This window comes from Bos grunniens, chromosome 10, assembly GCF_055505025.1.
Source record: "Bos grunniens cultivar Pamir isolate PY7600 chromosome 10, Bosgru_T2T1.0, whole genome shotgun sequence".
In the NCBI taxonomy this organism is placed as follows: Eukaryota; Metazoa; Chordata; class Mammalia; order Artiodactyla; family Bovidae; genus Bos; species Bos grunniens.
Window position 1 is genome coordinate 89,625,929 of NC_141174.1, and position 13,954 is coordinate 89,639,882.

At 35.1% G+C, this 13,954-nt stretch overlaps 1 protein-coding gene across 6 annotated transcripts in view; it reads left to right on the forward strand.

The window, feature by feature from the left end:
• DENND4A (DENN domain containing 4A) overlaps nt 1–13,954 on the forward strand; it is a 120,285-nt gene that overhangs the window by 40,513 nt on the left and 65,818 nt on the right. For all 6 annotated transcript variants that reach the window (XM_086322966.1, XM_086322968.1, XM_086322965.1 and 3 more), the window contains 2 exons: nt 498–747; nt 12,759–12,828. In XM_086322966.1, the coding sequence (XP_086179092.1) occupies nt 498–747; nt 12,759–12,828 (320 nt within the window). The remainder of the gene's footprint in view (nt 1–497; nt 748–12,758; nt 12,829–13,954) is intronic.

Consider the following 13,954-nt stretch of genomic DNA (forward strand, 5'->3'; position numbering starts at 1 on the left):
AAATTTAAGGAATTGGATGCCTGGCCTATTATTAAAAACTTATGACTTTACCATAAAGGAGAATGGGGAAACTTTCACTTATACTTTGATGACAGATAGATTTGAGGTCATTTTCTGTTTTGAAAGCCTTAAAAAACTTTTTTAACTTTGGTCAAAATACAAGTTTGCTTTTTCTAAAGATGCTTGGTTTTAGAGACATACATACATACACCTATCTATGTTATCTGTCCATCTATCTATTAAAATACCTTGGCACATTCTGCAAAATGCCATTCTGTGGTTTATGTCAATAAACACAGAGGTTAATCTGTGTTTTCTTTACATTATTAATTTTTAGTGGGGAGAACAGTTGTTCTTTAACTTTATATGAGGCTGTACAATTCAAACTTGCAGTACAGTTGTAATATTTGCTACATTTAAGGATCAGTTTGATTCCTGACAATATTACCTTTAATATTTGAGGGTGTTTTGTAATTGTGTACTAATTTATTTTTTAGGGTTTTATATGACTGGAAAGAAAGATTGAAACAAGGGTGTGAAATTATCCAGAGTACTCCCTATGGACGCCCTGCAAATATTAGCGGCAGTACCTCATCACAAAGAATTTATATCACTTACCGAAGAGCCTCTGAAAACATGACTCAGAATACGTTGGCTGTTACAGACATATGTATTATTATACCCAGTAAAGGAGAAAGTCCACCACACACATTCTGCAAAGTTGACAAGAATCTCAATAACAGTATGGTAAGTGACTCTTCTGCATGGATAAAATTAGCCACCCATGAAAAGAGCATAATTTAAAATAAATCTTTGGAAAACAGCATGGCACAATTACTGAATTAAAAAAATAGATTTCTTAAAGATGTCATATATTTTATTTTTAGGAAAGTAATTTAGCTGTACTTTCAAAAAGAACTGTGCAAAAAGCTTTCTTTCTTTTTTTTTAATTAAAAAAATAATTTTTTCCCCTTACTGCAAAAGTAGCGCGCTAGCTGAGGGTAACCGCTCCACTTGTGCACTAGATCCCATAAACTCACCTATTTGAAATGAGGCCATGGCTTCAACAATCCTCCCTACTTTTTTGTGACTCATCAGTTTTTCACTCTACTGGATCATTTACTTCAGCCTGCAAAAGCATGTTACAATACCTCCCATCTTTACAGAGCTTCTTGATCTTTGTATCCCACTCCATGTATTCCCCCATTTGATTGTCTTTATAATAAAAGGTCTTAGAAGAGATGACTATATTCCATCTCCTTCCTCACTCTGACTCTTTGCAGTAAGGCTTTTGTCTCCATCATTCCACCAAGATTTCTCTTGTTGAATCCAGTGATTCAATGCTTCATCTTAATGTTTCAGTACATTTAGACATAGATGATCACTTCTTCCTTCTTGAAACAGTGGCAAGAAAAGAAGATGTAATCGTGTCCAACTCTTTGTGACCCTGTGAACTGTAGCCCACCTGGCTCCTCTGTCCATGGAATTCTCCAGGCAAGAATACTGGAGTGGGTTGCCATTCCTTTTTCCAGGGGATCTTCCCGACCAAGGGTTCTAACTTGGGTCTCCCGCATTGCAGGCGGATTCTTTACTGTCTGAGCCACCAGGAAAGCTTTTGCTGATTCCTTCCCAATTCCCTAACTTCTATGCAACAGTGTCACCGGGGTCAGTCCTCAGACCATTTATGTTTATAATCTAAACTCACTTCTTTGATGATCTTATCATTTAATTCTGAATTTCTGTGTCCCCACTGGATTTTTTGAATTCATTTTCTTTTCTTGGATATCTTATCAAATAGGTCATCTCAAATATAACATGTCCAAAACTGAACTCCTAGTGTTCCTCTCCAAATCTACTTATCCCCATAGTCTTATTCCTCTAGTAAAAGGGAATTCCACTCTTCTAGTTACTCAGACTAAGAATCCTCTGAGTAATCCTTAACCTTTATCTTCTGCCTCTCATTCAATTCTTCTGTAAATTCTGTTGACTTTAATTTCAAAACATATTTTCAATTTGAATACTTTTCAACTTCTCCATTGCTACAACCCTGGTCCAAGCCATGATCATCTCTTAACAGGATTACTGCAATTCAGGAGTTAGATAAACTTTTGCAGAAAGGGCTAAATAATAAGTTAACTTTTGCAGGTTATATACAGTCTTTGTTGCAGATTCACGTTTTGTTTTAAAAACAGTCTTTAAAAAACATAAAAATCAGTCTTAGCTCAGTTGTACAAAAACAGGGCTTGGGTGGAATGCAGCCCATAGTTTGCCAGACCCCTGGTTTAACTGATCACTGCTTCCTCTGCTTCTTACAACCTGTTCTTCACATCACAGCAAGAAGGATCCTTTTAAAGCATAATTTAGATCATGTCTCTCCTGGGCTTACAACCCTCATGGTTTCCCATCTCACTCTTAGTAGTAAAAGCCAAAGCTCTTCCAGTAGTCTAAGGCCATTATGTATGATCTGTAATATCTCAGTTGTATCCTAAGAGTTATTTGAGCTATGTGATCCCTACTTGGATGACCATTTCTTGCCAACAGCCATTCATATACAAAATGCCCTATTCTTTGATGCCATCTTTGCATTTTTTTCTTTTTTATTTCTTAAAAAATAATCAGCCATAGGTATACAGATATCCCCTCCCTTTTGAACCTCCCTCCCATCTCCCTCCCCATCCCCTCCTCTAGGGTGATACAGAGCTCCTGTTTGAGTTTCTTGAACCATACAGCAAATTCCTGTTGGCTATCTGTTTTACATATGGTTATGTAAGTTGCCAAGTTACTTTTTCCATACATCTCACCCTCTCCTCCCCTCTGCCCATGTCCATAAGTCTGTTCTCTATGTCTGTTTCTCCACTGCTGCCCTGTAAACAAATTCTTCAGAACCATTTCTCTATATTCCATATATGTGTATTAGAATGTGATATTTATCTTTTTCTTTCTGACTCACTTCACTCTGTATAATAGGTTCATCTACCATCTGGGTTCATCTACCTCATCAGAACTGACTCAAATGTGTCCCTTTTTATGGCTGATTAATATTCCATTGTGTATTTGTACCACAGCTTCTTTATCCATTCATCTGTCAATGGGCATCTAGGTTGATTCCATGCTCTAGCTATGGTAAATGGTGCTGCAATGAACAATGGGATACATGTATCTTTTTCAACGCTGGTTTCCTCAGGGTATATGCCTAGGAGTGGGATTGCTGGGTCATATGGTGGTTTTATTCCTAGTTTTTTAAGGAATCTCCATACCATCTTCCATAGTGGCTGTATCAGTTTACACTCTCACCAATAGTGCAAGAACATTCCCTTTTCTCCACACCCTCTCCAGTATTTATTGTTTGTAGACTTTTTAATGGTCAGACCATTCTGACCGTGTGAGGTGATATCTCATTGTAGTTTTGATTTGCATTTCTTTAATAATGAGCGGTGTTGAGCATCTTTTCATGTGTTTGTTAGCCATCTGTATGTCCTCTTTGAAGAAATGTCTGCTTAGGTTTTTTCCCACTTTTTGATTGAGTTGTTTGTCTTCCTGGTATTGAGTTGTATGAGCTGCTTATATATATTGGAAATTAATCCTTTGTCAGTTGTTTCATTTGCTATTATTTTCTCCCATTCCGAGGGTCGTCTTTTCACCTTGCTCATAGTTTCCTTTGCTGTGCAAAAGCTTTCAGGTCCCACTTGTTTGCTGCTGGTAAGTCACCTCAGTCATGTCTGACTCTGTGCGACCCTATGGACAGCCGCCCACCAGGCTCCTCTGCCCATAGGATTCTCTAGGCAAGAATACTGGAGTGGGTTGCCATTTCCTTCTCCACCTACTTGTTTACTTTTATTTCAATTACTGTAGGAGGTGGGTCATAGAGGATCTTGCTTTGATTTATGTCATTGAGTGTTCTGCCTATGTTTTCCTCTAAGAGTTTTTTAGTTTCTGGTCTTATATTTAGGTCTTTAATCCATTTTGAGTTTATCTTTGAGTGTGGTGTTAGGAAGTGTTCTCATTTCATTATTTTACGTGTAGCTGTCCAGTTTTCCCAGCACCATTTATTGAAGAGCTGTCTTTGCCCCATTGTATATTCTTGCCTCCTTTGTAAAAAATATGGTACACACAGGTGCATGAGTTTATTTCTGGGCTTTCTATCTTGTTCCATTGGTCTATATTTCTGTTTTTGTGCAGTACCATACTGTCTTGATGACTGTAGCTTTGTATTACAATCTGAAGTCAGGAAGGTTGATTCCTCCAGCTCCATTCTTATTTCTCAAGACTGCTTTGGCTATTTGGGGTCTTCTGTGTTTCCATATGAATTGTGAAATTTTTTCTGCTAGTTCTGTGAAAAATGCCATTGGTTATTTGATAGGGATCTCACTGAATCTGTAGATTGTGTTTGGTAGTATAGTCATTTTCACAATATTGATTCTTCCTACCCAGGAACATAGAATATCTCTCCATATGTTTATGTCATCTTTGATTTCTTTCATCAGTGTCCTATAATTTTCTGTGTACAGTTCTTTTGTCTCCTTAGGTAAGTTTATTCCTAGATATTTAATTGTTTTTGTTGCAATGGTGAATGGGATTGATTCCTTAATTTCTCTTTGTGATTTTTCATTGTTAGTATATAGTAATGCAAGTGATTACTGTGTATTGATTTTGTGTCCTGCAACTTTGCTAAATTCACTGATTAGCTCTAATAATTTTCTGATACTATCTTTAGGGTTTTCTATGTACAGTATCATGTTATCTGCAAACAGTGAGAGTTTTACTTCCTCTTTTCTGATCTGGATTCCTTTTATTTCATTTTCTTCTCTGATTGCTGTAGCTAGGACTTCCAGAACTATGTTGAATAATAGTGATGAAAGTGGACACCCTTGTCTTGTTCCTGATCTTAGGGGGAATGCTTTCAGTTTTTCACCATTGAGAATAATGTTTGCTGTAGGCTTATCATATATGGCCTTTACTATGTTGAGGTAGGTTCCTTCTATGCCCACTTTTTGAAGAGTTTTAATCATAAATGGGTGCTGAATTTTGTCAAAGGCTTTTTGTGCATCTATTGAGGTTATCATATGGTTTTTATCTTTCAATTTGTTAATATGGTGTATCACATTGATTCATTTGCAAATATTGAAGAATCCTTGCATTCCTGGAATAAACTCAACTAGATCATGGTATATGAGCTTTTTGATGTGTTGCTGAATTCTGTTTGCTAAAATTTTGTTGAGGATTTTTGCATCTATGTTCATCAGTGATATTGGCCTGTAGTTTTCTTTTTTTGTGTTGTCTTTGTCTGGTTTTGGTATCAGGGTGATGGTGCCACGTAGAATGAGTTTGAAAGTACTCCTTCCTCTGTAATTTTTGAAAGAGTTTTAGAAGGATAAGCATTAGCTCTTCTCTAAACGTTTGGTAGTATTCTCCTGTGAAGCCATCTGGTCCTGGGCTTTTGTTTTTGGGGAGATTTTTGATCACAGCTTCCATTTCAGTGCTTGTAATTGAGTTGTTCATAATTTCGATTTCTTCCTGGTTGAGTCTTGAAAGATTGAACTTTTCTAAGAATCTGTCCATTTCTTCCAGATTATCCATTTTATTGCCATATAATTGTTCATAATAGTCTCATAATCCTTTGTATTTCTGCATTGTCTGTTGTAACCTCTCCTTTTTCATTTCTAATTTTGTTGATTTGATTCTTCTCTCTTTTTTTCTTGATGAGTCTGGCTAAAGGTTTTTCAGTTTTGTTTATCTTCTCAAAGAACCAGCTTTTAATTTTATTAATTTTTACTATTATTTATTTCATTTCTTTTTCATTTATTTCTGCTCAGATCTTTATGATTTCATTCCTTCTAATTTGGGGTTTTTTTTGTTCTTCTTTTTCCAGTTGTTTTAGGTGTAAAGTTAGGCTGTCTATTCGATGTTTTTCTTGTTTCTTGAGGTAGTATTGTATTGCTATAAATTTCCCTCTTAGGACTGCTTTTTCTGCATCCCATAAGTTTTGAGTTGTTCTGTTTTCATTGTCATTTGTTTCTAGAAATTTTTTTATTTCCCTTTTGATTTCTTCAGTAACCGCTTGGTTATTTAAAAATGTGTTGTTTCATCTCCATGTGTTTGTGTTTCTTACAGTGTTTTTCTTGTAATTGATATGTAGTCTTATAGTGTTGTGGTCAGAAGTTTCTTGATATGATTTCAATTTTCTTAAATTTACTGAGGTTTGATTTGTGACCCAAGATGTGGTCTATCCTGGAGAATGTTCCTTGTGCACTTGAGAAGAAGGTGTATTCTTCTGCCTTTGGATGGAATGTCCTGAAGATATCAGTGAGATCCATCTCATCTAATGTATCATTTAAGACTTGTGTTTCCTTATTAATTTTCTGTTTTGATGATCTGTCCATTGGTGTGAGTTGGGTGTTAGTCTCCTACTATTATTGTGTTACTGTCAACTTTTTCTTTTATGTTTGTTAGTGTTTGTCTTATGTATTGAGGTGCTCCTATGTTGGATGCATAGATATTTATAATTGTTATATCTTCCTCTTGGATTGATCTCTTGATCATTATGTAGCGTCCTTCCTTATCTCTTCTAATCTTCTTTATTTTAAGGTCTATTTTGTCTGATACAGGGATTGCTACTCCAGCTTTCTTTTGCTTCCCATTTTCATGGAATATATTTTTCCATCCTCTCACTTTCAGTCTATATGTGTCTTGAGGTCTGAAGTGGGTTTCTTGTAGACAGCATATATATGGGTCTTGTTTTTTAATCCATTCAGCCAGTCTATGTCTTTTGCTTGGAACATTTAATCCATTTACATTTAAAGTAATTATCCATATATATGTTCCTGTTGCCATTTTCTTAATTGTTTGGGGTTGATTTTGTAGATCTTTTTTCTTCTCTTGTATTTCTTGACTATGTAAGTCCGTTTAACATTTGTTGTAAAGCTGGTTTGCTGGTACTGAATTCTCTTAACTTTCACTTGTCTGAAAAGCTTTTGATTTCTCCATCAATTTTGAATGAGATCCTTGCTGGGTACAGTAGTCTTGGTTGTAGATTTTTCCCTTTCAGAACTTTAAATGTATCCTGCCATTCCCTTCTGGCCTGCAGTCTGCTGAAAGATCAGCTGTTAAGTGTATGAGGTTTCCCTTGTATGTTACTTGTTGGTTCTCCCTCGCTGCTTTTAATATTCTTTCTTTGTGTTTAGTCTTTATTAGTTTGATTAGTTTGTGTCTTTGTGTGTTTCTTCTTGGGTTTATCCTGTGTGAGATTCTTTGTGCCTCTTGGACTTGATTAACTATTTCCTTTTCCATGTTGGGGAAAATTTCAACTATAATCTCTTCAAAAATTTTCCCATAACCTTTCTTTTTCTCTTCTTCTGGGACCCCTATTATTTGAATGTTGGTGTGTTTGATATTGTCCCAGAGGTCTCTGAGAGTATCCTCGGTTCTTTTCATTCTTTTTACTTTATTCTGCTCTTCGGAAGTTATTTCTTCCATTTTATCTTCCTGCTCACTGATTCATTCTTCTGCTTCTGATATTCTGCTATTGATTCCTTCCAGAGTGTTTTTAATCTCAGTAATTGTGTTGTTTGTCTCTGCATGTTTTTTCTTTAATTTTTCTAGGTCTTTGTTAATTGATGCTTTCATTTTCTCCATTTTGCTTTCAAGGTTTTTGATCATCTTTACTAGCATTATTCTGAATTCTGTTTCAGGTACTTTGCCTATTTCCTCTTCATTTATTTGGACTTCTGTGTTTCTAGTTTGTTTATTCATTTGTGTAGTATTTATCTGCCTTTTCATTATTATTTTTTTTAACTTATTGTATTTGAGGTCTCCTTTTCCCAGGCTTAAAGGTTGAATTCTTTCTTCCTTTTGGTTTCTGCCCGCTGGAGTTGGTCCAGTGGTTTGTGTAAGTTTCGTATAGGATAAGCTTTGTGTTGAGTTTTTGTTTGTTTTTCTTTCCTCTGATGGGCAAGGCTGAGTGAGGTGGTAATCCTATCCGCTGATGATTGGGTTTGTATTTTTGTTTTATTTGTTGTTTAGATGAGAGGTCCTTCACAGGGTGCTATTGGTGGTTGGGTGATGCTGGGTCTGTATTACAGTGGTTTCCTTTTTGTGAGTTCTTACTTTTTGATACCCCCTTGGGTTAGTTCTCTGATAGTCTAGGGTCTTGGAGTCAGTACTCCCACTCCAAAGGCTCAGGGCTTGGTCTTGGAGCTCATGTAACTGAAGGAATACTTGAACAGGAAGCACACATGATCTCCAGTGATACTGGTGTCACCACACAACTCCACTCAGGAGTTTGAAAATTCCAAGCCATTTTTGCTTCTGGTCTTTGCCTGAGATGTTACTTCTGAAACCTCCTCCTCTATCCATTTTCTGTCCCGTGCTTGCATTTTGATTTGTTGATGAAGTGTGGCAATGGAAAGATTATGGTGCAGGAAGAAGATCACGGTAGCGAGTGAGTTTTAAAAGCCTTATATGGTACTGATAGTGATGGCAGAAAGGGTTTTTGAACTTTTTTGTAATATAATGTCTAGCTTAACCTCATTTCAAATTTGGTTTAGTATTTTAGCAAGGCTGTTCAGGCTCAAAGATACTTGCCATTTTCCCATTAGTGATTTTTCCCTTTATTTTATAGATTTGCTCGTTTTAGATTGAAAGTAAATTTTTTGGAACCATTACTAGGTCTTATTAACCAAAGTGTTCAAGGTAGACTTGTTACATTGAAACCAAAACCAGAGACATAAGTTTCTGTTTTTCCTTACCCTGGTGTATTGGTCCCAGTGTTGTCAGAGTATTAATTCTCTCCTGGAAGAGTATAAAAGAAAAGAGAGAGAGAGTGTAACCTAGTGTGAACAGAATGGACTCCAGCTAACCTGCTGTATTTGCATTCCAGATACATGTCTTGGACAGGTTCTTTGACTTTCTGTGCTTCAGTTTCCTCATCATGAAACAAAGATAAAGTAGTGTTTTATCACAGGCTTTTTGTGAAGATTAAATGTTTACTATTTGTAAAGAACGTAGGATAGTGCCTGGCACGTAGTAAGTGCTATACAAAAGTTAGCTATTAATTACTCCTTAGTTAACTCTGCCTTTTCAATCCCTTCTGTGTGTATTTAATGACTGAGAAGGAGCTTTTCTTTTGTTGCTGTTGTTGTTTAGTTTTGAGATATAATTAACATACAGTAAGGAAGAACTTTTATTTTTGCCCAATGTTTAAGTTCCTCTTAGTTCCCTTAAGAAACATTATAGGAATAAAAACCTCTTAGATGTTTATTTCTTTACTCTTAAATCTAGTTATCAGTCCTAAATGTAGAGAAACTGTCCTGATCTTAGTGGTTGGTGTCTTTTTTAAGCAATGGGTTGTGGTTTATATCTATTAACAATCTCTGTTTCTATTGTCTATAAGGTAGTAAAAGTAAATTTAGATCTTCAGAGTAGACATACAATGACTTCTAACTCTTTCAGAAATACTAAAATAGACATGCAATGCAGGAAACTTCTTTTCATATCTGTTGATTGTGTATATAATCAGGAAATGGTTAGGAATAAATTACTGATGTGTTGATAATGCTCAGGAGTATAGTTATATTATAGATTATTCTTGGTTTGGGGAGATTAGGTAGGTTGAATGAAAGCATCTTCTAGTTTTTGAAACCAGGAGAAAATAAACCTAAAAAACAAAAAACTGAAGAAAAAAAAAAAGAATGAAACCAATCTAATGAACATGAGGAAATGGATATTGAATCTTTCTTCAAATTCCTACATGATTTTTCTACCAGGCTTACAACTTTGGTCTCAAAATATATTTCCCCTACTTCTCCAACCTCCCATTAAAAGTTTATGGGAAAAGTTTTCAAGAATGACTAGTTTTTAAGCTTTGGATCATAAGCCCTAAGTGATTTGGACTTTGATTGTTTAGAATAGAATGATAATATTTAGAGCTGGAAGAGAATTTAAGAATGTCATGTTGTCCAAAACTGCGAAAATGTGTAGTTAAGGATATTTAGACCTGGTGCTTTGATGCACACAGCAAATGTTTGGACTAATTTGGGATGTTTCCCTCAGTTTTTGACTCATTGAGAGTATTTTTTTTAATACTCTGTACAAATGGTTCTTGTTTTACAGCCTTTCAAGAATGTCAGTACTTGATTTAGCAAGTTTACTTAGAAAAGCAGAGTTATTAACCAAGCAAATAGTTAAATCATGTACGTAATTCCAGAAGTAATGTTTTTGCCATGGCAAACCACAGTATGGATATTTTATGGGTTAAACATTTAAAATATTTTAAGAACAACAGCCCTTCCTACTGTCTTTTTTGCTGAACCTTTTTATAAAAAAAAATTTAGAAAATGTTCTCATATTTAGTTTTTATATCCATGGCTCTTTTCTTCCAGGGCCTTATAACTTTTACTTTATCTCTAAGTCCTTGTGTTTTATTTTAGGATATTCCTTTTGGTTTCCACCACATCCACATGGTCATATATAGTTCTCTTTTTATCATCAAAAAGGTTACTGAAGGCTTTTTGTTATCTTTACAAATTTGGCTTATTAGGAACTGGAGTTGGGACTTTGCTATACAGGACCTTTTATAAAATTTTTACCACCAAAAAAACTAAAGGCCCAATCTGCTGACATTCATAATATCCACTTGAATTTATACATCCCTTCTTTTGATGTGAAAATATTAAAATTTTTATTAGAATCAAAATCTAACAGAGTAACAAGCATAACTTAATGTCCAAATAAGTATGATTTAACATACTAATCTGCTTGGGGACATATTAAAAAAGTTTAAAAAAGTGGGAAATTTCTGGGTGAGGAGCTAACTTACCGCAACATTGTTCATAACCACACCCTGGAGAGGAAGCAACCTAAATGTCCCTCAGTAAGGGAATGGATAACGTAAATTGTTTCATTAATGGAATACTATCTACCAGTTGAAGTGAAGAAAGTAGATCTGTATCAATTTTACTAATTCTCAAAAACATTTTGATGAGTGAGAAAGCAAGCCATAAAGGCATATATTCAACACTTCACCATTTATGTAAAGTTATAAAGCATATAACATAATGATATATACTTAAAGATGTATATATTTACATAGTAGAAATTTTAAAAATGCATGTGAATGAAATGCACTAGCTTCAGGCCAATAGTTAACTCAGAGGACAGAAAGGAATGGAAGATGAGGCTTTAGTTAAATCTGTAATTTTTTTGTTTATACATTAAAATATTGGAAGCAAATATGGTCATTGTTAACATTTAAAGCTGGGTGATAAGTAAATGGGTGTTTTTATGGTAGTCTCTTAATATATTTAAAATGTATTTCTTAAAGTAAGTGTATTTTCTTTATATATATTTGTTCTCAGTGCTAAGTATCTGTCCTCATGTACTGACTGGTCCATGCAAGCACTCTCCATCGTATGCACAAACACATCACCTCACATTCATTCCTTTAACAAGTATTTATTAAGTATTTTTATATAATAGGTTTTTTATATAATAGGTACTGTTGTGGGTGCTCCAGATACAGCAGTGAGCAAAACAAAGCTTCTACCATCATGGAGCTTATTATATTCTAGTGGTGGGAGGCAGATAATAAATAACAAAATATGCTATATGCCAAATGGTGGTAAGTGCTATGTATGGAGGAAAACAACAGCAACAACAAGAGAGGGGCAATAAGGAGGACCAAGGAAGGGAGAGGGAGACGGTATTGCATAAGAAGTGATGAAAGGAGGGCTGTCTAATAAAGTGACGTTTGAGTTGAAACCTAAAGGAAGTATGTTTTGTGAGTGTATCTGTAATCACCTCTTGTCAATGGTGGCGTCTTCTAAGTTACACATCCATTTCTGGCTTCTCACCTTACCTCCATTTGACTCTACACTTGGATGTCTAATAGATGTTTCCAAACTTACTGTGTCTGAATCTCCTTTACTCTCAGATTTGCTTTACCCGCAGTCTTCTCCATCTCCTTTGGGGACTAGGAATTTGAGACTCTTTTGGAAATAGCTATTATTTAAAAGTGTGGTACCAAACAGATGAGATCCTTTAGAGAAAGTAAAGAAGAGACCACATTTAATGATCAGGAAAAGAGAGGATTCTACAAGGGAGATTGAGGACTGGCCAGAGATGTGGTGGTGAGGGACCAGGAGAGTGTGATGCTTCAAAAGCCAAGAAAGAAAAATGTTTCAGGAAGGGGGTCATTAGTGATATCAAAATCTGTTGAGAGACTGAAAAAGATGAAGACTAAGAATTGACTATTAGAATTGGTATCATTAAAGTTTTTAAGGTGTTCTTTTAAAAAATGGTGGGATTAAAACCTGGTTTGGAATAGATTCATGACAGAATAGGAAATAGGGAAATGGATATGGCGAATTACAACTCTTGAGTTTGGTATAAAAAACTGTGAAAAATCTGGCAATATCTGAAAGGTGCTGTAGAATCAAAAGGAAGGTCTACATCCACATGAGTGGATATTTCTTGTTTTTCATTTCTGTCCAAAGTTTGAACTTGGAATAAAATCTAAATTGTTGTGGCTCGGTTTTGTTTTAAATAGTTGTTTTCCTCATGTTATTTCTGTTGCAAGGAGAAAATACATTAAATTTTATTTCTGAAAGAAAATTGGGCAATAACTCCAATAAAACGCCAGCAAAATAACCAACTGAAAATAAAAAGAAATCCATCATTACATACTGCAGAAATCAAAGAGATTCTATTAAGTTACTGCCTTTTTAAAGTTTAATGATATTTCTTTTATTTTTTTTCAAATTCAGTGGGGATCAGCAGTATACTTATGTTATAAAAAATCAGTGGCAAAGACTAACACTATATCTTACAAAGCTGGTAAGTATAATTTTTCATGGAATACTTAATATATAATGTATTATGGGACCAATAAGATTAAAGAAAAAAAAACTGTCTTAAAATGCGTTGTCAGGACTGAGACTATAACACACGTCTTTTGATTGTTTTGTCTTTATCCATACGTTATTGGATGCTTAGTGGAATATTAATTTTAAAAGAAGGTAAGGTTTTTTTTAAAATAATAGGTTTAAGTAAATAATAAGTAGATATCATTCTCTCAAAGTCTTAACTCAGAAAATGTGAGGAAAATATTTATGTTCCTTTTGAATTAGTTTCCTTAATATTTATACAGCTACTGTACTGTGTGAACGTTAGTCATGTCTGACTCTTTTGTGACTCCATGGACTGTAACCCATCAGGCTTCTCTGTTCGTGGGATTTTTCAGGAGAGAACACTGGAGTGGGTTGCCATTTCCCTCTCTAGGAAATCTTCCTGACCCAGGGATCTAACCTGAATCTCTTGTGTCTCCTACATTGGTAGGCAGATTCTTTACCCCTGGCGCCACCTGGGAAGCCTAATATTTATATTAAATTTAGTCAAGTCTGTAGTTTATATGTAATTTCAAAATAATCAGAAATATTATAAATAATTTATAATTTTTTAATGCATAGTTGAAATTTTCAGTTGCCAAAAGCCTCAAAATATCAAGTTATTTACAAGAAAGCAGATTCAGCTTTTCAAAAAATAAAATTTTAAAGTTAGTACTCTAGACTCCTACCTTCTTCTGCCTGTGATTTTCTAGGATCCACAGTTCATTGCTGTTTCTGTAGTTTCTTAAAGGCTATACCATTATTTCATGACTTGAGAAAGTAATGGACAGTTAAGTGTAAATCCTCATGAGATCAACTGGTTGGCTAGCATATAATTTGGAGAAGGCCATGGCAACCCATTCTAGTATTCTTGCTTGGAGAATCCCATGGACAGAGGAGCCTGGCAGACTATGGTCCATGGGGTTGCAAAGAGTCAGACATGTTTGAGTGATTTAGCAGCAGCAGCACCAGCATATAACTAGAGAATTTTAGAATTGCCTTGGACCTCAGTATATCTAGTTCATCTCACTTTATAAATGAGAAAACTGGAGACCTCTAGGTACACGACTTTTCCG